We start from the raw sequence: 24299 nt of genomic DNA on the forward strand, positions 1-24299 counted from the left end.
AAGTATTCATACAGCACTTCTTCAAGTTAGATTCCAGCAGTTTAAAGCACGTCAGTCATTCCTGCTTGATTTGTAGATGAGTTTTCATACTAGCACCCAAGCTGATTGAAAAAAACAAAAAAGTGGAGAATTGTTTTCTGTCTAACACTACAATGGTGGTCTAATAACAGGCAGCACATATGTGCACGGGAATAAACAGCAAGACAAGTACTCTAATGTTTTTCCTACTCAATCTTGTGCAATATTAGCATTTTTAGAGGAGGGTGTATTTGATAAAACATTCAGACAGACTCATCTCTTCCTAGAACAGGCAGAAACAACATTTCCTCATCAGACATCAGAACCAAAAAGTTCCACGTTAAAACAGGGAGAAATAACTTTATCTACAAAGCCTACAAACAACAAACACCCTTTTTAAAAAAAAAACAACAACATTTTTTCAGAATAAAATACAAGCATAAATCTAAAAGGCATCAACCTTGTGCTTTGTCTGCCATCTAGATGCAATTGTCTTCTCATAACACAAAACTTATAATTATGCCAGAAAGGTTATAGCTCTGTGGTTCGGCATTTTGTCATTGCACCATTTGAACATTAGTATTTATGTTTAATACTGAGACAAAAACAAAGTCAAAATAGAAAAAAAAAAAAAAAGAGTAGTTCACATATAGACACTATAAAGAATATGGATACCCATACAGTCACTAACATCATACCAAACCCAGCGTAAGAAATGGTTAAACATCGGTAATGGATGTTAAAGTAACCCAAAGTGTGATGCGGTGAAAGAAAATCAAGTTTGTTGGGAGTCCTTTTCTTGTCACACCCAGAGGCTTAATTCTAATAGTCTTTACTTCTGAAAGCATATTCATATACCACAACAGGAAGTAAATATTTAGATAAAAATTCAACAAACAAAAAAAAAATTAAGCTAAAATACCTAAATCTATAACATATATACACTTAAATGCCACCTGGTAAAAGTGAGGTTTATTCAGAGACAATCCTCTGAACATGTAAAAGGCCATGGATCTCTCACTGTCATGCATGCCAGACTTCAACTAAGATTTTTTTTTCAATCATCAATACATAAATAGTTTTTATTATTTCAGATGTGCACTCCTTTATGTCTTCATACAACCACAAGTCACATGACAAAATATTAACATGATACTGGTACGGACACAGTGACCTGAATTATTTTTGGTATACCAAATATCTCCAGTCTGAACCTCATGTTAAAGACCTTAACTCAGTTTAAAACAGGCTACTTTATCACCTGGATGCCTGGCTTTTGGCCACAGTAAGCAACAGCCTATAACAGCTGGAAAAGGCTTAGTGCAAAAACTAAAAACACTGCAATGCATGCATGCAATGGAACCTGCAGTTATGCCCCGCAATTATAAAATATCTCTATGCCTTTACATGTATGACATCAGAGGAATAATAGTCAATAATAAGAAGTTCTGAAGAATAATCACACCAACCCATCAGCATTCTCAGCTAACTATCAATCTTTACATAATGCATGTTTTTAAATAGTTTTTAATACTAGAAAAATAGCTCAACGGCTTTATCTAACGGAAAATTGGGGGTATTTGTCAGTAAGCATCAAAATATTGAGTATGTGAATAACCAGAGTGGAAATACAGGTTTCACACCCAGTCAGTTAACTCAATGTTCTGCTCTATGAAGGCCACAAAAACTCAGAAACCCCAAATTTGATAAATATTCTACACATTCTTGAAGATATCCTTTCCACAGATACAACATAGAACCTTTAGAGTAACAGAGGTAAACTTCAGCATTGATTGACTGCGAGCTGAGTGGGTGGTTCTCTCTGGTGCTCTGAGGAAGGAAAGACTCCACGTTAAAGTTCTCCAGGTTTCTGGTTGCAGCCGTTGCACACGCGCACAGGGTGGTCCCAGCCGCGCGATGGGACCGCGCGACGATCTGGGGAGCATTCGTCACACACTCCGTGGCCACAAGCGCGGCAGTGGTGCTTGGACAGCTTGGCAGTGAACTCGCGTTGGCAGTTGTGGCATGACAGGATGTCCTGGTCAGGCACCCAGTAGGCAGGACGGGCTGCGTCTTTCACCAGGCCTAAAGGGACAGTAAAACGTATATATGCTCAGTAATGTCACATTCGCATGTCAAGAAAGTTAACATGACAGTACGGTCAGAAGTTGTTTAACTTTACTTAGAAAATAAGATGGAGAACAAGGTGGAAGGGACATCCTGGCTCTGTCTGAGGCTGAAAAAAATGCAACTATTAGGACCTCAGAAGTATCTTCGATTTAATCATACCTAAACTTGAGGACAAAATTCAAAGTTTTAGAGGTTTTAATGGGTTATGTTCCAGACTTTTTCTTGGCAGGGAACAGTGTCTTCCTTGATTATGCCTGCTGGTTCATTTAGAACAGCTCCCAGCCCCAACAGTCCAGGACATTACACCCTCTTAAATATGTTCCTCACAACTATTCCTGAATCTGCTTACACAGAACAAACATATTAAGCCTCTTCTACATTTGTTCTCATCTTTGTTGATTAAATTCTATATTCATGCTGAATACTGATGTTCCTAAAGGAATTTGTACTAACATGAGCTTTGCCTCTGCTTATTTTTCCTCACTTATAACAAAAGAGCACCAAAACTCCAAGTAAAATGAAGTCTTTGGCTATCTTGATTTTGGTTACCATGGAAACACGGAAACAAGATTTGGACGTGAAAGTAAGTGGGCTAATTTTGATGTGATTGGAGCAGACTTTGCTCCGAGGTATTTTTGGACTGGACATAGATACACAGACATTTTAAGCAGGATATCAGGTTATCAAAAACATATTTATTTAAATCCTTCAGTAGTAAATATAGGCCAACAGCAAGCTTATAGTCTCACTTAATGTATGCAAGATAAACATTTATCTCATGCTGATATTAAACAGTTTTCCAAATCTGGCGCAGAAATCAAGCTGTTTGTGGCCTTTATTGGTCTAAGTGCTGCAGGCGGTCTCTTTCCAAAGAGCAAATCCAATGTACTCAATAAAAAACACACCTTTGGATGATCTTAACATCTTTGTGTCACCTTGGCTGATACAAAAAAATGATCTTCTCATATTCTTTGAGGTTACTGTAGATTAGGTAAAACCGTCAGTGAAAATCAATGAAGGAATTCCAACAAATCAGTGCCATGTAAGCAACCTGCAAAATCAATATCACTGGCTTCTACATACAACATAGAGGAGTTGACAGCAGGAAATCTAAAATATAAATAAAAAAGCGGAATTTTGGATTGCATTTTGTCTTATGGTCCTGTAGCCTCTGCATTCACTGCATTAGTGGCACAACCTTGTCGTCGCACACATTGTGTAGCCACTTTTGGCCAGTGTTAAACATATGAGGAGCAAATTTAAATGTAGACCACTCTTGTTTATGTTTATGCTTTACACCTTTTGATTTTGCCCTGCTGTGGAAAAAAAAGAAGTAATAGTGGACAAGGAACGGTTTTGTGTTGGAATAATCAGAAATATTCCAACATGTCTTATTCAGAGTAAAGCCTTCAATAAGGTTAATATTGCTGTTTGTTGATCTCATTTTTGCAACATTCTTTGTCGTTTTTCATGCTTCCGTATTCAGTGATGTTTATATGGGAGTTCCCATTTTCAATTTCATCAATCAGCATTTAACCCACAAGGGCATTCACCATATGGCAACACACTGTTGCAAAACTTTACAGCATGCAAGCCCTGTCATGAAAGTGAAAGTGATACACTGCCCTGTGTAAGTGGCATATGACCAGAATCTGAGTCGCATGGGGAACATTACAAACTATCTGTACCCTACCCTTTACCCTCAAGTGATGTGCATGTGTTCAGATCAATGCACTCATGAACGGCATTCCTATTTTTAGAGTATTTTAAATCGTACAGGTTGTCGTCGACTGAAAAAAATGCAAAGTCAGCATCACTTATATTGGCAAATTGACTAATATTTTTTTGGGAAGCTTTTTCCTTCTAACGGTCATAAATTATGTGGTTCAATTCAACTGAAGTGGAACAACCCTGCATTTTGATAAGTTAGAGAAGAAAGTTTGACATGTTAAGCTACACAAGCTCTCCCAGCAATACATCAGTATTGACTGTGTGACCTTTGTCCTGCTGCTCGTGTATGAAAAGCAAATGCACTTGTGTACAGACCTGCTGCTCTACGCTTGAGTTTTAAAGCTGTTCGATTCAGTTCTGTTTATTTTGTGGAAATGTTATATCAGAGTCATTACAAGGCATTTTAAAGATACAACCAATTCCATCTAATTCTTTATGATCCTCATTAATCCAATGCATTGTAATTATTTATAATACCAATTTATAAAAAAAATATCTATATAAGGGAATTCATGACAAGTTGGCTATGGCTACAAGTATGGCATGGAAAACTCTCCATCTCTTAACATGCCAGCCTAATTAGTCATTTCAGAGCTAACTTTAAGTTGCTAGATCTTCGTCAGCTGCAACACTGTGTTGTCACTGGGCATTGAGATGACTTCTACATTAAAATACATTTCTTTATAGATAATAATCTACTTAGTTTATGATAAACAAAAAAAAAAAAAAAACACACATTAGGTGTTTTGGTTGTTTTAAATTCTCCTCAGAAGTGAGTGCTGGGGTGAGTGATTATTTCCCTTTGTGCTGGTCCATTGATGGACTGGTGACCTGCCCAGGAAATACCCTGGCTTTCACCTCAGACGGATAAAGAAATCTGATTTGAGCCCAGTAATTATGATTATTTAAAACCAATAAGTTGTAAATAGTGCTGTTTAGGTGGCAGAAGCACAAATGCCTTAATAATATTGGTAGATTTGTATTTAATTTCACAAAAATGACTGGCAGGTCATCCGGTTTTAGCTATCAAATGGCCTAAGCTATCTACCTGAACCATCAGGGCTTTTTCTAATCTTGGTCAAATTATATTTTGAGCGTTCTGATTATAATTAATAAAACAGATATGGTGGATCATTCATAGCAGCTCACAAGTGAGAAATGAACAAGAAATATTTAATTATAATCTATGTTAAGTGGTTCTTCTAAAGCTGCATAGCTGTGCACCTTGTGTATAGAATCTACATGAAATCACTGTTTGTTGTCAAGATTTTAGAAACTCTATGAAATATGCTAACAGAATAATTAGTAAGTGAAGATGAGTGAATAAAGGGCTTACGTAATGACAACCCTGTCCCAGTACACTGACAATTTAAAACCAATAATCCCAAACTCTTACTGGGGAAGAGATATACACAGATGAAAATGATGTACTATTGTGAATCTGACTTAAAGTTTCAGGATCAGTTCACTGCTTTTCTTGTGAGGATTTTCCTTTTTTTTTTTTTTTTAACCTTTTAATTGTCAAAAATCAACTAATTTTTGCAAAAACTGACAAAATTTTAATTTTCACTTTTTCATCTGAATGTTATTTTCTTCTTTAAATCATTTATTTGCCTGTATTATTGTTTCTTCTTGTTTGTTTGATTTACAAAGAGTGAACACAAATCAGTGATATTTGGTAATAACACAAGCTGTTAACATGCGCATTAGGAAAACTGCCACTCCTTATTTGTAAGCTATACCTGTAGAACTACTACATATCATTTTTGCTCTGGTCAAAGTCTTTTTTTTTTTTTTGCTCAGGAACCTTGTAAACTCTGTGTAGCTGCCATGAGAAGAGCTGGTCCTATTCTATAAAACAGACAAGGGAAATAAGGGAAAAGAGTTTCAGTGCTTCCTTTTATTATGTCTTTTAGCAAAAGAATACACTGAACTGGTGAAAATGCAATGCTATAGACTCATATCACAGCTTAATGTAAGTGTGATTAGATCATCACTGCAAGTTCATCTGGAAACCTAAGGAAGTCCTACCACCTAGATTTAACTTCATTATATTAACCAGGAGGACAACAAAACATGCTGGAGGGTATTTTTCTCACCATTTAACCCCATTTCTAAAGTCAAAGGATATTTATTAGGTTTGTTTGTATTTTAACTGTAAATAAGCATGAAATATACCTGCACTACAGCATTGCACAATACACTTTAACATTCATGGAGCAACATATGTCTGTTTCATAACTATAACCCATTAGGTTTAGTGCAATACTCACCAAGTGGGATGTCGATAGCAGTGACCACTACTCCTATGGTATTGGTGACTGCTTCTCCAACCTTCCTGGCAAGAGTTCCTCCTTCTTCTTCCTCCAGCTGTGCCTCAAGTAGCTCTGCATAAAGCAAAACATAAACTTCCTAAAGTGATGCTCACATAAATGTTAAATGGCAGAATGAAACAGGAAAAGTAGTGACATGACATTATGGAGGGAGTGTGTACCTGCGTAAGAGGCTCTCTGCTCGTAGCAGATGTCACAGACTCTGACAGGGCCAAGACCCCAGCCTCTCTCAGGGACGGGTGCAGCTTTGGAGGAGCATCCATCACAGAAGCCCTCCCCGCAGGCACGACAGTGATGCTTGGTGTCATTATCCTGGAAGACTATGTGACACTTGTGGCACACCTGGTACAATAGTAAAAAAAACAAAAACAGAACATGCTGTTATGGACTGAGAGCAAAGGGAGGAGGACACAACTTGAGTCGTTCCTAGTTTTATCTATCTGATCTGCACGCACTGATTGCGCAACAGGAACACGGCACTACAGACAGTAAACATCCCGCTGGACATGAAAGTGTTGACTAGGCTATTGGTAGCGGGTGGAAGAGGGTGGGGCTGTGTGTCACTCACCAAGACGAGGGAGTTGGGTTTCCAGTAAGCTGGGGCGATCTGATCTGTCAGCCAAGAGGTGACGGCCTTGGCAGGTTTGACACTGAGCTCTGACACGGATTGGGCCACTAGGTTGACTCCATCCAGAAGACGCTGAGCAGCATTACTATTGTCCCTTAAAAAGCCCTCAGACTGGAAAACAATGTAAGCAGTGACATGCTTAATGAACTAAATGAATATATGAATGTGATAATTGATATTTAGAGTCAAGGCTTAAAAGAGAGAAAGAAACTTTGTTCTTTACCCCTGGCCAAACATGCTGGATCTCAGTGCGAACAACTGTATCGACGGGGTCCTGGTTACCGTACCAATACTGACGACTCCGATAAATCACTCCACAGTTGGGGCATTCAATAACATACCTAAACATACATTTGAAAATGAATAAATTAACAGACTCCATCTCTCTAGGTTCTGCAAGTCAAATGGATGTCAAATGACTAGCCACGCTTTGAGGAAGCTGTGTAATGTAAAAGTAAAAACCTAAACCAGCCAATATCAAAGGTGATCTCATTACTCACCCAGACCAGGCATATTTGGCAAGACCCATCCATGGAGAGTCAGAGGAGGCAGAGGTCTTGGGAACAACTATAACTTCCTTTCCACCTTCATAGCAACCCTTACATAATGCACCACAAAAATATTTCAGTTTAAACATTTAAGATACCACAACACAACAAGAATAATTAACAAAATTACAGTTACATAGAAAAAACTATTTATGAAGTTGGGCAACGAAGCTTACCTTACAGGTATATATGCGATTATCAAACTGAGCAGAGTAACGACAGCGATGCTTTGCCTCGTGGCACACACCTTCTCCTAAGTGGTTCATGCTATTCTTGCAGCCAGATCTGTAAAATTTAAAGAATGGCAAAAGGTTTACACTCTCACACACACACATATACATTAAATATTTATATATATATTATTATATATATATTATACACATACACACAAACACATACAATACTGACCCACAACTGAGGCACAAGCTGGAGCAAGTGAAGTACTCATCAGGAAAGAAGCAGCCGTGCACCAGTTCACCTGCAATTTCTCCATTGAAACGTTCACTCAGTGCCTGCAGTGACAGTAAGGAGCAACAGACATTTAAAAACAAAACTTATGCACACATAACTGCTCCCACACTGACTCGGATACTGTACATTTTATGATAAACCTGCATAAAGTTTCTTCAGTATGATTGATGCAGTCCTAGATAATCACCAAGCCTGAAGCAGGTTGGTTTTCTGAAAGGTTGGCTGACTTTAGAGCTGTACCTGCAGGGCTTTGAAGATGACCACAGGAGTCCGTGGAGAGCGGGTGGCATTGTTATCCAGGAGCTGTTCAAGTTTATTCTGCAAGCCACGAAAGTCAGTAGGGGGGTTTAGAGTCTGTGTGCCCCAGTATTGGACAGAGCTGAAGGCTTCTGGGTAACGGGAAAGCTTCCTGAAGCGCTCCAAAAGCAGCCGATCGACTGACTCAGATGATTTATCTGCAGCAGGAAAAAGATGGAGCTGTTAGCATTGACTGTATATAGCACTGCAAATAAACCATTAATATTTGTCTACATAATTCATAATACCAAGGTTCACTGTATGCGTTATGATGTGAACCTTGGTATTATGAATTTGTCAGCACATTAGAATAATCTTGCAGAAAAGCTGTAAATCCAAATGAACTTGATACTTAATAATACTGGATAACACAGTTTCAGTATGCTTCATTGTTTGTAATGCACATTAAGCATCTGCTGTTCACACCTCAAATAAATACTCAACAGCTGCCTTGCAGTCCATCGTTGTTTTTTTTTTTTTTTTTTTTTTTTTTTTACTTTTAAATGAATAATTTCATCAATCAAATCAGATCGGCCTTTCACAGGGACCCTAAAAGTCAGGGTCTGAAATAGATCATTTCATGTACAGGAACATAGATTGCTTCAATATTGTGCAAAATGAGTCAAAATAATATGATATTGAGCACTTGAGTGCATAAACTTATTCTTGTATATCCCAAAGGTAAGGTTACAAAGTCGTATGTAGACATCATATGAACTGAATATAGGTAATAAGAAAACACTTGAACAGTGATACGTTCACTAGTTCCTTCATGTTTCAGCATTTTCACGACAACCCAGACCACATGTGGACATGTGTATGCACACTGAAAGACCTTTGTATTTTTCTTTCCATCTAAACAGTTATTCATGTTAATAGGCTTATATTTAGTGAGATAAATAGCTTAAATAAAGCACCACAGTGAAATTTTAGACTTCTTATTTATGCCTGATTTTATTTCTGCATTAACATAAGAACCAAGCAGGGTGATTTTCACTACATAGGGACAAGGAGTTTAACACAGTGCTGTGGTCAACCTGTTTTAGGAAATAAAATCAAGACTGTAAAGTTTAAATTCATTGAAATCCCTTTGACAGTGATGTAAAATATGAGTCGTTTAACTGAATATAAGTGTGAGGAGAAAAACAAAACTTGTCTGACTGCAGATTTAATGACAGATTCCTTCTTTTGGAGAAGGTAGTGTTTACACATTCCTCAAAAAGCTGGAATGCCAATTGCTACTGTACATCCACTGAAGTCTAATATTTACAGAACCTGCCTATTCACATTGTTTAAACCTTAGTTTACTTAAAAGCCCTAGTTTTATATCCTTAGCAATGATGCTGAACCGTAGCTACATTAATAAAGTAACAAAATGCATGAAGACTTTATAAACAGTTCTAGCTAAAGGAATGACATATTTCATGTACATACATTAATAGCTGGAAGTTTTACCTGAACCAAGCAGCTTAGTGTGGACGGTTTCATGGAAGATTACCACTGCAGGGCCCAAGGTGGACAGTGGGACATCTAGGCCACAGCGAGCTGTTGTGGCTTTAAGCTCCTTGGTGAAATGCTTTAAGTAAGCATCAGAGGCATCACCGAGGAACTTGAAAAGGTCATCATGGAGACGGTCAGCATGGGTGCGGTAAATGATAAGGTCGGAGATAGCCAGTACCTTGAGTAAGAGACGGGTTCTCTGGCCCTGCTTAGAGCTGTTCCCAAGCAGTCCCTCAGTATCAATGACCACCACTTTATGGATGGGGTCAAATGCCACCCACACACCCACTGTACATGACTCCTGTGTGGGAGAGGTTTTGAAAACTTCTCTGCCCATGAAGAAAGTGTGGTTTAGGGTGTGAGATTTGCCCTCTCCTGTGTTTCCAAAGATGGACACGACTTTCAGCAGCTGATCAGAACTGCAGCCAAGGTTATTCACAAATGACGCTTCATCTTTTATCTAGAAAAAACAAACATAGTTATGAATTTGGAAATTATACCGTTTGATTTTTTTTTCTAACTCATTGATGAACTCGGGTTGCAGAACTCACCTGCATTTCCTCATTTTCATCAACCAGGAGAAAGCTGCACACCTTCCCAAGAAGTTTAGATCTCTGAGATTTAGTCTCATCAGCTATTTCACCAGCAGGCTGGACAGGTATCTGAACAGAGTTGGCCTCTGCAGGTTTGGGTGGCGGCGGATAAGATGTGAGCTGGTGTTTCTTCTTGCTGCTTCCACTATGTGTGCGTTTCTGACAGTCTTGGCACAAGTTAATTTTGCAGTTTTGGCAGCGGACTACAGATCTGAGACGCTTCCCACCATCTCCATTACCTCCTTTACAATTGTCACAGTAGGGGACATGCCCAGGGCCTATCTGGACTCGATCATGATTCTTAAGAAGCTCTTGACTGTGGAGCTCGACCTCACATCGGACACACTGTAGACTTTTGCAGTCATCACACTCAAATGCAGCCTCCTCAGAGCCACCACAGGAATAACTCTCTTGACATATTAAACTAGTGTTGACTCCTTTTTCAGATGACGAGCCATGGCCACTCATTGTTTCTTACAAACTTAGATTGTGTCAACTGGACCAGCTTTGACAATAGCACCAGCTAATTCAGTTGAAAGTAAACGCAAAAGCAACAAGCAGTAATATTGTAATGGAAAGATCCTATACTATAAAATTAACTTAAGGCAGCTGCATGGTAACGAGTTTAACGGCGCTGTCTGTAAAAAACTCTCAACAATTTACTAAAAGTATTCTTACAGCATGACATCCAAGCAATTATATTACCTCATTCGGTGCAACTAACAGTGATGCAATGAAGTACAATCACAGAAGTGCTTGAGTAATACCCGATATCTACTTGACACTAGCAGTTAGCTTGTTGTTTATTTGACAGAAGTTGGCATTTACGTGTTGTATTGTATAAAAGAAAATTCAAAGTTTGTGGAAAACCCTGTAAAATAATACAAAAATATGAACAGGCTGACAATACAAACCGAGACAATGAGTTCTCCCTTTAAGAAATGAATGTGCAAATAATGATGCTAACAACAGGCTAGCTAGCAAACAGCCACTCAAAAGCAAGCAGGGAATTTCGTCTTTTGATTCGGGATATGAGAAGGTATACTTAGCTTACAGCTAGCAACAGTCGACGGACAGTGTGAACTTTTCCTAAGAAAATCTGTAACTAGCAAGCCAGCAAGTCCTAGCACTTAATAGTCACCCCGCTATTCAGCTAGCCTTCAATCTGCCAAATGAACTGTAATAACACATCAACAAAAACAACAGCTGGTCGGTGCCGCAAACACCAATGTCCGAGGATTCTTTGATGCTAAACTGTGGAGGAAATTTGCGCGACTGCGTTTTAAAAGTCTTAAAAAGTGCTACTGTGTTTGATTCCCTCCGAGCAGTGTCATTGTTTTGTTCTTCAGCCCCCTCCCTGACAGATTTCTGTAGCTACGTTATGTTGTTGCCAGGTCAGATCAGCTGATCAGATTATTTTCAGTCACAGGGTCAGAGGAGACTTGAATGCTGTTGCATGATGGGAAATGTAGTTATATAGGGCAACTCGCTGACAGCTTCCACACAGTTCTTGTTTTAAACAAAAACAGCTAATTAGTGTAATATATAAACGGGGAAAATACAAAGCATCACAGGAATAAAACATAAAAATTAAATTATGTGTTGTGTTCTTTTAAAATTCATTGAAAAATTCATAATTCATTTTTTAAAGTCTATTTTAACTGAAAAAGAATACATTTTTACTTTAATTAATCAGTATTACTGTAATGATAATATATTGATGCTGTATTTATATATTGATATTTAAGCTTGTTTTACATGTAAATATGACAAAGTCAACATTTTCATTGTCAAACCAACTTTAACTTTATAAGCGTTTGACCATAATCAAGTAACTACTAAAAAATAATTATAGTAGCACTGAAGAAGGATTTGAGAAGTTTTGTCATAAAGTTCGGTTTGCCTAACAGCTATTGTAATATATTATTAAAAAGTTGTATACTACAAACTGTAAACAGAAAACTCCATCTGTGGTCATCTCTTTATAGCCCAAAAGAAAATTCATGTGGTGTTTTTTAAAGTATCTGCTGGAAGCCCCACTATAAGCTTTCAAACAAAAGGATGCATTTAAATGGCCTTTGTCTTGTTAAGTAACACTTCAAGGAAACAGCAGGTAACCATTTGTCCTAAAAGGCACCAAGTTTTCCCTCCATTTTTTTCTCTGACAGTTCAGAAAGATATTCCTTCCAGTTGGGTGTGTGCTTTCATATTAATGAAAAATAAATAAAACTACGTTACACTGTAACATATTCTTTTATGAAACTTTCACAAGACACAAAAACATGAAAAGCAGAACACAAATGTTAAACTAAGAATAGTGAAAGCATTAAAAAGAGAATATTTGTGTCTTAGTGCTCATTTCATATTTTTAGGCTATGGTTAAAATGTACAGGTTCATCATGAGAGTCCCAAAACAGAGTCCATAAGGTTGAGTTAATCTCATACCAGTCTAAAGATTTTTTTCCATCTACAATCACAGAAATACTTGAAATGTTTGAACAGGCTGAGTTTTCTGGATTTAGGGCTCCCATGCTTGTGCTCAATGGCAGCAAATACAGCATGGTCAAAGACATCTTTCAGGTTGTGCTGTGTCAGAGCGGAACACTCCTTATAGTCATAAGCTCTGATCTTGTGAGCCAGGCTTTTTGCCTGACTGAAGCTCACTGGTCTGGTGTTCTGTTGGTCCAGGTGAATGAGGATGTCCACATTATGCCGAAGGTCAGATTGAGTTCCCACCAGAAGGATGGGAGAGACTGAGTTTGCAGCACGGATCTGTGGGATCCATTTGGAGGTGATTTTGGAAAAGGAGTCAGGGTTGACAAGGCTGAAGCAGAGGATGAAGACATCCACATGGGCATAGCACAGAGTACGTAAATGGCCAAATTCCTCCTGAAAGGTCATATGAAGAAAAATGAGGACCAAACATCTTAAACCAAACATTTTAAACTTAAAAACATCTCAAAGTGATGTCTGATCATTACCTGCCCAGCTGTATCTATCAGTTTAATACGAGTAGGGACTCCATTCACATGAACCAAACCTAGAAGTCAGATAAAAATGAGCCTCTGGATTATTGGTGAATCAAATTATAACATGTTAAAAAAGGAAACATCTCTTACCAGTAAAAACATCAAATGCTGTTTGCCTGTACTCGCTGTTGTATCCATTGAAAATGTAGCTGATAATCATGGTAGTCTTTCCCACTGCTCCATCACCAACCAGCATGCAGCTCAGCTCTTCTCTCAGTTTGTTTGGTTTATCATGTCTCTGATAGATCTGTGCCATCTTCACTTTACTTCATTATGTAGCAGTGTGAAAGCCCTTGCAGGAGTGTAGCACTACTGTAAAAGATGTCGTCTCTCCCAGGGGCTCGCTGGTACCAATAATGGGAGAGGGCCACCTCGATTTGAAAGAACAAAGGCGCCCAATCAGATGAACGACCCCCTTTCAACACTTTGCAGTTTCCGTTTGATGCATACTTTATAGTCACTCCCACCGAGGCCGGTTTGGCATAAAGGTCAGTTTATCTGACTTCAAAAACCTACAGTGGCACAGCAGAATACATTCTAGTTCTTTGTTTTGTTTTGTTTTTTTTGTCGTTAAAAAAATGTTCATAACGACTATAAAGAAATGGAGCTTTATAAACTTTGGAAAAGTGCACTGAGGTTTAATAAAAACCATAGATTCACTAGAGGAAGCTACGCTAAACAGAAAACCACAAACACGCACGCAAAATAACACTTGGAACCGCTTTGAATCAATGCATTAATTGGATGTAATACTGACTTGTGTCGGTAGAGGGGGGTGTTGCTTTGCATTGGCCTCTGCACGTTTGCATCCACCTGTGTTTCATCACGGCTGACGTCCTGTTTCCTCTTAAACTCTTCTCTTTCTTTTTGTATATTATGTTTGACACAGAAAAACATCCACTTTATTCCAGCTATATAATTCTTTACATGCGTAATTAATAAAAATATTGATGACTAAATCACTGTAAATGAAGTTATATTTTGAAACTATAACTATGCTTACACACTTGTCGGTTTATTAGGCAGTGAAAACAAAAGCGAATCTAATATAACAGCCATTTAAGACAACAGACACACAATAAATCATTATATTTCAGTTTGTGTCAGTTTTCAGAGGAGACTGAAAGTGAACTTCCCAAGATTTAAGGTTGCATTTCCTAAAAGCAATTGTCATTTAGCCAAGCTTTAAAGACTTAATATGTGTGATAGAATAACAGAAAAACTGTTCAGCACAATGCCATGCTATTTATCATACACTGCATGTTCTAAAACGAACATGAGGTGAAGGAAAGACCAAAGGGCACAGCTGGATTGTCATTGTTAGATTGTCATCAGTCGCAGTTTATAGAAGCCACATCATGTGCTGCAGTTTATCCTGTTCTTTTTCAGGGTTGCTGAGTTCATAAATACACACAGTGATAAAATACTGATACATATTGAAAGTATAATCATACAGACATTTATGACTGTGCAGAGCTGCATTGCTGCTGTACCAACTGTAAAAAAGTATTTATTGACATGTCTGTAAACCTCAATTTTTAGATTTTATTTTAGGTAAATGAAGTATAGTATATGCCTATGGGTAAATTTAACTAAGTTCTTTTCTAAATTTTTTGATGTTTAAAAATATTCCTGTTTTTGTATGGAACAATGTTTAAATATTTTTGATAAGAAGGATTAATTTTAAGTTAATTATTTTAACTCTTCACTGATAATTTAATATGAAATAATAATTAAGATAATAAAAATTGAGCAACCATCTCATGTGATGTCTATATTCTCTTATCAAATAGATCACAACATCACTAAATATGAAACTACTGATATTATGTTGATTACATACAGGCGCATCTTTACATGTGTGAAACATTAGATCTGATCTGAAAGATGGCCTGAACAACTGACTAGAAAAAAAGTCAACTGATTTTCTAAAATTTCCTTATTTAATCAATTAATTTTCCCAATTATGCTTGTAAATAAAATGATATATGCCATAGGAAGAGTAAACTCAAGGACAAGCTTATAGTTCTGAGCACTTGTTGATTTTAATGTGAATACATCTAATAGAATACAGGATTCAATGCTGTTTGCTGTTTTTTTTTTTTTTTTTTTGGCTTCATAACAGCTCTTCCAAATTTCCTTAATTTTTGTGTCTGTAAAACTTTAAATATGAACCCCAAAATGTTGTACTGGGCTGTAGCTGAAGTATATTACCAATATTTTAACATGTATGACTGCTTGCATTGCAAAACATCTTATGTATAGACAAATATTTTTCTTTTGCAAATAAGAAAGTGCAGTATGATGCAACATTATCCATAATCAAATTCTACTATCACAGATTGCTTTTTGATCGAGCCCTGATTTAAAGAAAGCTCACGTTTCCATTAGACTCATAGTGGGAATCAGCATAATTATGGTTATTTACAGTCCCACAGTATTTTTCCATGATTGAGCTTTCTGTGAGTATCTGATTCATCAGAAGTGAGACAAATTTTGCAAGATGGGATTTCAGAAGCTGGGAAATTTTGGGGGAGAGAAAAGTGTGACTTTTAACAAAGTGTGTTTCTCCTTATCTGTATGAGCCTGCAGGAAACTCTGGGAGTATTGTGTTGTAAGGTCTCTGCTTCCTGTTTGCCGTTGTTTCTCATTCACTCGTTCTCTTCTCCATAGCACTCCCCCCCTTTTCCCACCACCTGTGGTGTGAGTGATAGAGTTTATTCCCCATTGGTAGGGCCACATCTGGTCCCCTCCACACATACTCCCACCCACCAACTCACATCGTGTTTCCAGCTAACTCCCGTGCTGCACCTCTGACAGCTGTGAGTCACAATGCTGTTCCTTAGCCCAAGGTAAATGCCAAACACAGGAAACAGTCTTTAAATATCTCTGCATTCAACGTTTCTTTTCCTGTATTATCTCCTTTTGTCACAGATCAACCACAGGGCAGCTCTTCAGCTCCACTTATTCAAAGATAAGCACCTTGCAAACAAATCAAGCACCTTCCTGAGGTTCGCAGTGATGTTAATTGAAGCAGCAGATGTCAGTATTGTGCTGATGACTAGCTCAGGCTCCACAGATGCATCTGTTAGAGTAAACATGTTTTGTGTCCGCATTCTCACACTCTCTGTGCATGACTAGACATGCTGCAATGAATACTGACATAGATTTATTGAGGTAATCTGCTTAGTAAGGGTCTCTGAGCGTGTGCAGCTTAGGAGAACACAGACACCACACGCCTAATTCCACATATTTATTATGGAAAGATAAATTTGATAGCTGTGTGACTCTTGTGAACTTGTTCATAGATGCTACACACCCTGAAGTCAAATCAGACACTGCCCGGTCTCCGAAAACCTCTAAATCAATGTTTATCTACACATCATAAAGGTATAAACGTTTTTTCTGCAATACCCTTAAAATGATTAAACGCCGTCATTATTCCTTTGACTAATATTATTCCCCTTGGAGGATTAATATAGTACTTAATTTAATTAACTTTAATTTAAATTAACATAGCAGTGGTCCTCAATTCCAGATACATCTCAAATCTGGCAACAATAGAGAAATCTGTCAGTTAGGTGTTAAAAGATTATGCTCCTCCCTAAGCCAGAGATCAACAGGACTCACTGTAGACGGGTCAAATGATTAGCAAAAATACAGTGTGACAAACAGACCATTTTCATCACATTTCCTGCCTTCTATCTGTTTAATAGATATTGCATAGTCTCTTAGGTGATGACGATTATACTGGGAGGCTGTTATCAACGTAAACATAATGTGCACATTTGATCTTTTACCCTCTGTCTCCGACTTTGATGTCCCTTTCATTTTTATGCAGCATATCTACAATTTGCACCCTGACAGCCTAAAACTGCTCACTCAGATTTAACATAAAACACAGACTATGGTGGATCACTTGGCTTTTTGGCTTTTATGATTTGAAGTTTTATATGTAATTAAATTGACTAATTTAAAATCTGTTCGATCAGGTAGGATTAAAGAGAAATGTTCATGTTCTGTAAAGTGTAAAGATAACATGCTTATGTTCAGAAGATTCATTGTTGCATAGTCTGTATTTCAGGTTTGTGGATTAGCATACTAAAATGGGCTGATATGAACAAAATTGAGCTCACTCCTTAGCTGGTGGAAATCTATATCTCTTTTAAGCAAAAGCAATCGTTCTAAGATGGGCAAAAAAGAAGTTAGCTTTGATGATGCTAAACCATGGATGGGACATGCGACATGATGAATATAAAAACCTTGTAAATGACAATATCTAAACCACAGGGAATGTAGATTTTTGTGATTGTTCAACCATGTAGTTTTGTCACAACAAGACATAACCATTTAAATGAACTCTTACTGTGACAGAGTACTTTTAATCTTTACTGATCATTTTAGATGAAAGCATTGGAGAAAATGAAATCATCACAAGAACGGGGATGGAAACAGTAAAGGATTGCATGGAGGTATGGTCTGCACTATTACCTCACTGCAAAAGTGTTCCTGGTCCAAACCCTGACTGTGGTTTTTCTGTGTGGAGTTTGAATGTGTAAGATTTGCCTGGGTTCTCTGTTTTTTTCTCTTTTCCTCCCACAAACAGGCATACTGGGTTGTAATGTGATAATAAACAGGTTCTAGGAAGGTATAAGCATTTATGGCCTTTTTGTCTCTGTATTTGTCCTGGGATAAAATGGTGATGTGCCTTAAAACCGTTACCTGTTGCATAAAGATCAAAATGTTAGCATTATTAGCTATTCTCTTCTCGGTTTATGAAAGTGACGGGATCATTCAATCAGATTCTCCCTCTGATGACCTCGAATTTGTGTACCTCATTCCATAGAAATCCATCCAATAGTGTTTTTCAGCCTGTTGCTCAGAACTTACACTTTTCTAGTGACTTGACCGAAACCTTGGGCATATTTGTAGGGTTCTTGTATATTTGTAGGGTATACCTTGTAGTCCATCTCTCCAGCTTATTATGATACAAGTCCCAGTATATAAATAATATATATAAACTCAATATAATATATAAACTTATATATATATATATATATATATATATATATATATATATATATATATATATATATATATATATATATATATATATATATATATATATATATATACATATACATACATATATATATATATATACATATACATACATACATACATATATATATATATATATATATATATATATATATATATATATATATATATATATATATATATATATATAAATATAAACTCAAATTCTAGCACCATACGGTCACTGCACCAAGGGATTCATGGGAATTCAGGCCTCCCCACCTCTGCTCTGAACATTGTTGTTCACATTCTTGATTTGGAAGGCGTAAAACATGTTCATGAATACCTTAATTCTGCGATATGATGCCCTGCCTTCTTTGTTGGATCAGAGCATTTGCGTAATCTGAAGCAATATTTTAACCAGGATTGTATCATTTAGATCTCAACCGGCTTAGGGTGAATCAGCCTGTCCTAATTTTTAAGTAAAACCTAGATGTTGGAGGGCTTTTGCTGGCCAGGAAGCATCTCTATCAGTTTAGTTTTTCCCAGTCCATTAGATGCTGGCAAAGGTCCAGGAGCAGCCAACTAATCCCACTTTACCCTCCACAGAGTATTAGAGGGGTCTGTCCTCTGTCCTTTGTGGGATAGTAGCCCTCTTTAAACCTGTCAAAAAGTAACCTCTTATTAATCTGCGTGGTAACTGCGACAATGAGAACATGAGCTTGAATTAATAAGTGGATTTACTTAACACATGTCTGAACTTTTTCATGTTTTGGGTGTAAACTTATGTATGGGCTGCTTTGCCCTACCGCTTTTATACTCCTACTTTCTAATGAAGTAGTTGCATCGACTCCAAAACAAAAATGCAAAACAAGTATTTATCCACAGCACAAAATGTATCCATAAAGAGAGTTTAACTGTGAAAAGCCCAAAGCCTCAGCTCTATGCAGCTGTGAATGGTTATTTATTAACAATGTAAGAGGGTTTTAACCAGTTTTCTCTTAAGCTAACTAAAGCTACAGTTTGATGCAGGAAGATTTCCCAGAGACAAGGACTTTAGGCTTCATGTGAAAATGCATCTTTGTTTTCTGACTTGTTATTGTTGGATTAATTAGCAAGTAGTGACTCAGAAATATGACTGAGTGTGTAAACACAGCAGGTAAATGACTATTTGAAGATTGCGTATGCTGCTGAGAGCTGATGCCTCATTCATTTTCTGCTGACTAGTATACTCATTTCCACTTGCTTGATGATCAGATAAGACCACACACTCAAAGCAAAAATAGTCGTAAAGAAACAAGCAGAATGTCTTGAACACTATTCTCAATGTGGTGTAAGCAAAACTGCAATTTTTACAGCATACGTTTGCATCATGTCCTAAAAAAAAATCATGTAATGATTTAAAAATCTCTTAAATCCATATTTTATTACCAACGAAACTTACAAAACATATCAGATGTTGAAAGTGATATCTTTTTAAATCTGATGGCAGTAACACATCCCAGCTTAATTTTTGGTATTGGACTCATACATTTTCAGAATTTCTTCTCTTGTCCATAAGGAATAAAAATAGTTTCAAAGCTATTTTCGTGTTACTATACACATATACATCTTTGATCCCATAAGTTGTGGTTTCATGCAGTACATTTTGTAAATGTGTCAAATACTTTCACAGGACATGTAATTGTGTGAAAAACAGTTACACTATGGTGATGATTTGCTATTTTTCTTTCTCTCTTGTTTTTGATTTGAAAAGATGACTAAACTTTTCAGAAATCAACCTTTAACAGGAAAGTAATCAAACAGAGCAGAATATTTTATACATATATATATATATATATATATATATATATATATATATATATATATATATATATATATATATATATAGACTGTGGAAATGCCAAAAAGCAATGATTAATGACAAAACAAAACAAAACAAAACAATCTAGTCTGGCACTTAATGATATTATCCAGTCTGGTTGGTGACTAATTTGCAAAAAGATTTGTTCTGTGAGGTTGTTTGCATACTCATACCAATTAGGTGGACGTTTATTTGTTTTGGGATGTCAAGGAGTTGTTATATATGGCCTAAATCCTTTCTTTCAAACAGGTTAATAAACATTAAGTCATGATTTCTTTATTACAAATGCATACTGAAGACCAATTGTTCAAGACTTTCAAAAGGTGTTCAAAAGACAAGTAACTCAAATGGGCAGATCAGTTTATTTGTGTGGACTGATTTATAGCCACATTCACTCTAATGCACATATGTGGAGAGAGGAAGAGAAATTGCATTGGTGAAAATATGGCTGTAGGAATAAGATTTCAGTCCTGCTTTATTACTTTGAATGCGTCGTTCAAATAAATTTTCAATCCATCTTTTTTACCATTTTACCGCAGCTCAGGGTTGAGAGGGGACTTAAGCACATCCCAGCCAGGCAAGAGGTGGGGAACAACTATGAACAGGTGATCAGCCCATCACAAGGGCAAAACAGAAACAAAAAAAAAAAAGGATTGCAAGCTCAAATTCAGAGTGTGTTTAGAGTCCCCAGTTAACCAAACATGCATGTTACTGGACCATGGCATACCTGGAGGAACCCATTAATGTACAATGAGAAAATATAAACTCCATACAGAAAGTTAGTTTCTAACCAGAAACCTTAGCACCAGTTTGGTCTCACATAGTGATTTTAAGATAGAATAACCGTTTTCATTCGGTTCAGTCTATGAATACAACATGCCCACATTTTATACTCAATATACTTAAAGGATAATTTATTATTATTATTATTATTATTATTTTTTTTTTTTTTATTCAATTGCTTTGCCTAGTCGAGAGAGTGTGTTGGCATATTTATTGCAGGTGTGTCTCTTGGTTTGTATCATATGTGGATGAATTAGTCATTTATTAATACTGACCTTTCATTTATGCATAACCTTGTGTAAGCAGTTTCTATCAAGAGTAGAGGAAGTCATACCCCTCTCTATCTGTTGTAGTCATCTGGAATGTTCCCTGCCTTCATTTTATTCTTAAATCAGTGAGTAAGTTGTGATAAAAATAATGTTCTTGTAAGTTGGGAACAATCAAGAACAGAGGCAGTGTGAATAACCAGCAACATGAAAAGAACATGAAATAAAGTTGCCTTTCGAAGATGTTTAAATCATGAAGATTTTACATAAAGAATGTAACAAAAGGAATCCACTTCACTGTTCCTGTGTCTGAATGTTAGCTCCACTTCATCACAGGGAACTGATAACAATATCAACAGGGGTCTTGCTCTTTGGCCTTTGAAGCATCTGTGTTTTCGTAGTTGCTATTGGCTCTACATCAATCCACTAAACACCATGTGTTCTTGTGAAGCTTGATTATAATCTAGTTAAACAGGAAACTGTGTTGCTTTTGGTTGATTAACATGAGAACACGATTTTTCTAACGGGATAAAAATGTTCAAACAAACAGAAAGCATCATTATGTTCAACTACATGTACTTGGAAACATGTGAGTCAACAAATTAAACACTTGATGGCTTCATTATCAAATTAATGACTAGTTTATAGATTACAAAATGGTCTTTAATCAATGGCGATTTCAATCAAAAAGTAAAACATGCTGCAGCATAGAGTGCTTGACGCCATCACAATGACGCTGCAGCTGCAAGCCTGTGAGGTGCAGCAGTGCAAAATGACTCAGATGCAGAAGCTCTGTGAGAGTGTGGGAAACACAGCTGCCTTTCCGGCTCTTTGAGAGAAAACACTCAAGAGAAAAATGGCAGGAAACCTCCGGGGCCTTTTGATTCTTGCTAAGAAAGTGAATAAGGGTGCCTGAGAGCTTGGAGTCCTTAAAGTTTCACGGCCATCATTAAAATCAAAAGTCAGAGTGAATGGGTTGGTAAAACAATGTGAACTTCATTGTATTCAAGACTTTGCTTCTTTGCATGCTGGTTCCTGATCACAGCTTCTGGGAATATGTAAAAGAACTGAACTATTGATGTGTTTTCCACGACTTATCAATTTAGCTTTTTTAATTTCAAATTACTTGCACGGTGAAATGCTCGACATTTAACATGGTGTTCTGGGTGAAGTGGTTTCTCAGCCATAGAAGTAGTCTGTAAATTTTGTAATCATGAACAGTAAGAAATATATTTAGACCCCTCAGTTTACAGTAAGTCTGTAAAAACTCTGACCAATCAAAATTTTCAGGCCAAATTGAAGTTGTTCCTTTCTTATATTTGGCAAGCGCCTTCATGGCTGAGAAAATGCGGGAAAGATTTCTCCGACCCGGCTCGGTTTATTTGCCTCCTCCCTCTAAACAGCCGAGAAACAGAATATCATTGGTGGAAAAAGCTGCGGACTAGAGAAGCACTCGGAGAGCAGAAACTCCCACCACTGCATTAAAAAAATTCCTGGATCCAAACGGTGATCTGGATCACCACCAAAATTAAATCTATTCTTCCTTTTTACATTTCCAACAATTCCTTAAAATTTCATTAAAATCTGTCCATAACTTTTTGAGTTACCTTGAACACAAACAGATAAACGCCGGGAAAAACAACCCCCTTGGCTGAGGTAAGGAAAAAGCCTTGGATTAGGCAAGTAGCAAAACCAGAGTGGGAAGAGCCAAGATAGGGTACCACTTTCACATTTTGCTGGCTCCCCAACATTACCTACTGCAGCTTTAATCCATTACGCTTTAAAATGTGGAGGGTTCAAACATACCCACAATGCCAGACAGCTAGATGAATGTAGGTTTTATCTACCCACGCTTGCCAACAGTTATTAATATATGTATTAATATTAACAATATATAAATAATAGTTATATATTTATTAATATAAACTTTCTAACTAAGTTTTTAGTCATAACACAAAAGAGAAAGAGAGAAAATAACTGCTTGAAATACAAAAGAACATAAAATGGCAAGCTTATGGATATCACATTAAGCAGGCTATTCTGTAACAGAGCAACCTCAGGGACTCATCTAAAGAGCCCTGACTGTATGGTAAGTGTCTTTTATTGATTGATTGCCTTTATTATAGCTAAAATAAGAGGAGCTGTAAATCTGAATGCTCTAATGCAACATACTGAGCTTTTACTGCAAATCAGTCAATAAATGAAAGTGCACACTGACAGATGTTTGGAGCAACCATAGTTGTCTTATGTGGTGTACGTACTAATCTTTAGTATATTTATTAAGCTTAGCAAAGAAATAGTCAAAAAGGATTATCTTAATCACATTTACAATCAAGAAGTTGTTTGAAGTAATGGTGTGGAAGAATATAAGGAAAGAATTTGCAGACCACCATTAGAGGTGCATTCAATATTCAATCACAAGACAACAAAGAAATAAAACACTGATAACCTGAAAGTAAATCAATATCAATAAGTAGCTACATATTTTGTTGGCTAGGTTTGGCTACTTGTTGAAGGTCACATTATCTGGTCTTTTGCACCTGCAGATACTACTACAAGGTCATTTGCTGCAGTTTAAAATGTTTGTTCCATCGATCAGAAAGTTCACCCCTTACCTCCCCTTCGTACCAATTTTGGCTCAAATATACTTGTAATGAAGTTTCATGCCATGCTTCAAAACCATAACAGACTCAAAGGAAACTATTTCTAATGGTGTGATTGTGAACAAAACAATCAACCTCCACATAATTATGCATTATGTAGATTGATCTTTTGATAATTTGCTGCATTTAAGCAATTGTTAGCATGATGAATATCAACCTAAAAACACGGTGATAACCTTCTTCATCATACAGAACAACATGCACATTTTCATCCCTGACCCTCAGTGTCCAGGTCTGGCCAGCTGAGGAGATTTTAGTGAAAATAAAATTAGGAAAATGAAATTAAGCGGGTAAAAAATGTGCTGGACCCAAAGAATAGAGGAGGCTAACAAAGCGGGAGGCAGCTCTCCTACCCAGCCTGCTCCAGTCCTCCAACTCCTGCCTCAAAATCACATTAAAATATCC

At 37.0% G+C, this 24299-nt stretch overlaps 2 protein-coding genes across 2 annotated transcripts; both read right to left on the bottom strand.

The window, feature by feature from the left end:
• Nucleotides 1-54: 54 nt before the first annotated feature.
• LOC306772810 (zinc finger FYVE domain-containing protein 1-like) lies at nucleotides 55-11443 on the bottom strand. Its single transcript, XM_079262441.1, has 11 exons — nucleotides 10208-11443; nucleotides 9612-10116; nucleotides 8100-8314; nucleotides 7797-7900; nucleotides 7565-7673; nucleotides 7341-7438; nucleotides 7064-7181; nucleotides 6781-6951; nucleotides 6374-6554; nucleotides 6153-6266; nucleotides 55-2103 (listed from the first exon to the last, which is right to left on the bottom strand). The coding sequence occupies exons 1-11, from the start codon at nucleotides 10715-10717 to the stop codon at nucleotides 1871-1873; spliced, it is 2358 nt and encodes a 785-aa protein (XP_079118567.1). The 5' UTR covers nucleotides 10718-11443; the 3' UTR covers nucleotides 55-1870.
• Nucleotides 11444-12688: 1245 nt separating this feature from the next.
• On the bottom strand, nucleotides 12689-13534 carry LOC306772151 (rho-related GTP-binding protein RhoV-like; the record flags this gene model as incomplete). Its single annotated transcript, XM_079261565.1, has 3 exons — nucleotides 12689-13138; nucleotides 13231-13289; nucleotides 13369-13534. The coding sequence occupies 3 exons, from the start codon at nucleotides 13532-13534 to the stop codon at nucleotides 12689-12691; spliced, it is 675 nt and encodes a 224-aa protein (XP_079117691.1).
• Nucleotides 13535-24299: the final 10765 nt, after the last annotated feature.

This window comes from Telmatherina bonti (assembly GCF_933228915.1).
Source record: "Telmatherina bonti genome assembly, chromosome: 22".
NCBI classification, from domain to species: Eukaryota; Metazoa; Chordata; class Actinopteri; order Atheriniformes; family Telmatherinidae; genus Telmatherina; species Telmatherina bonti.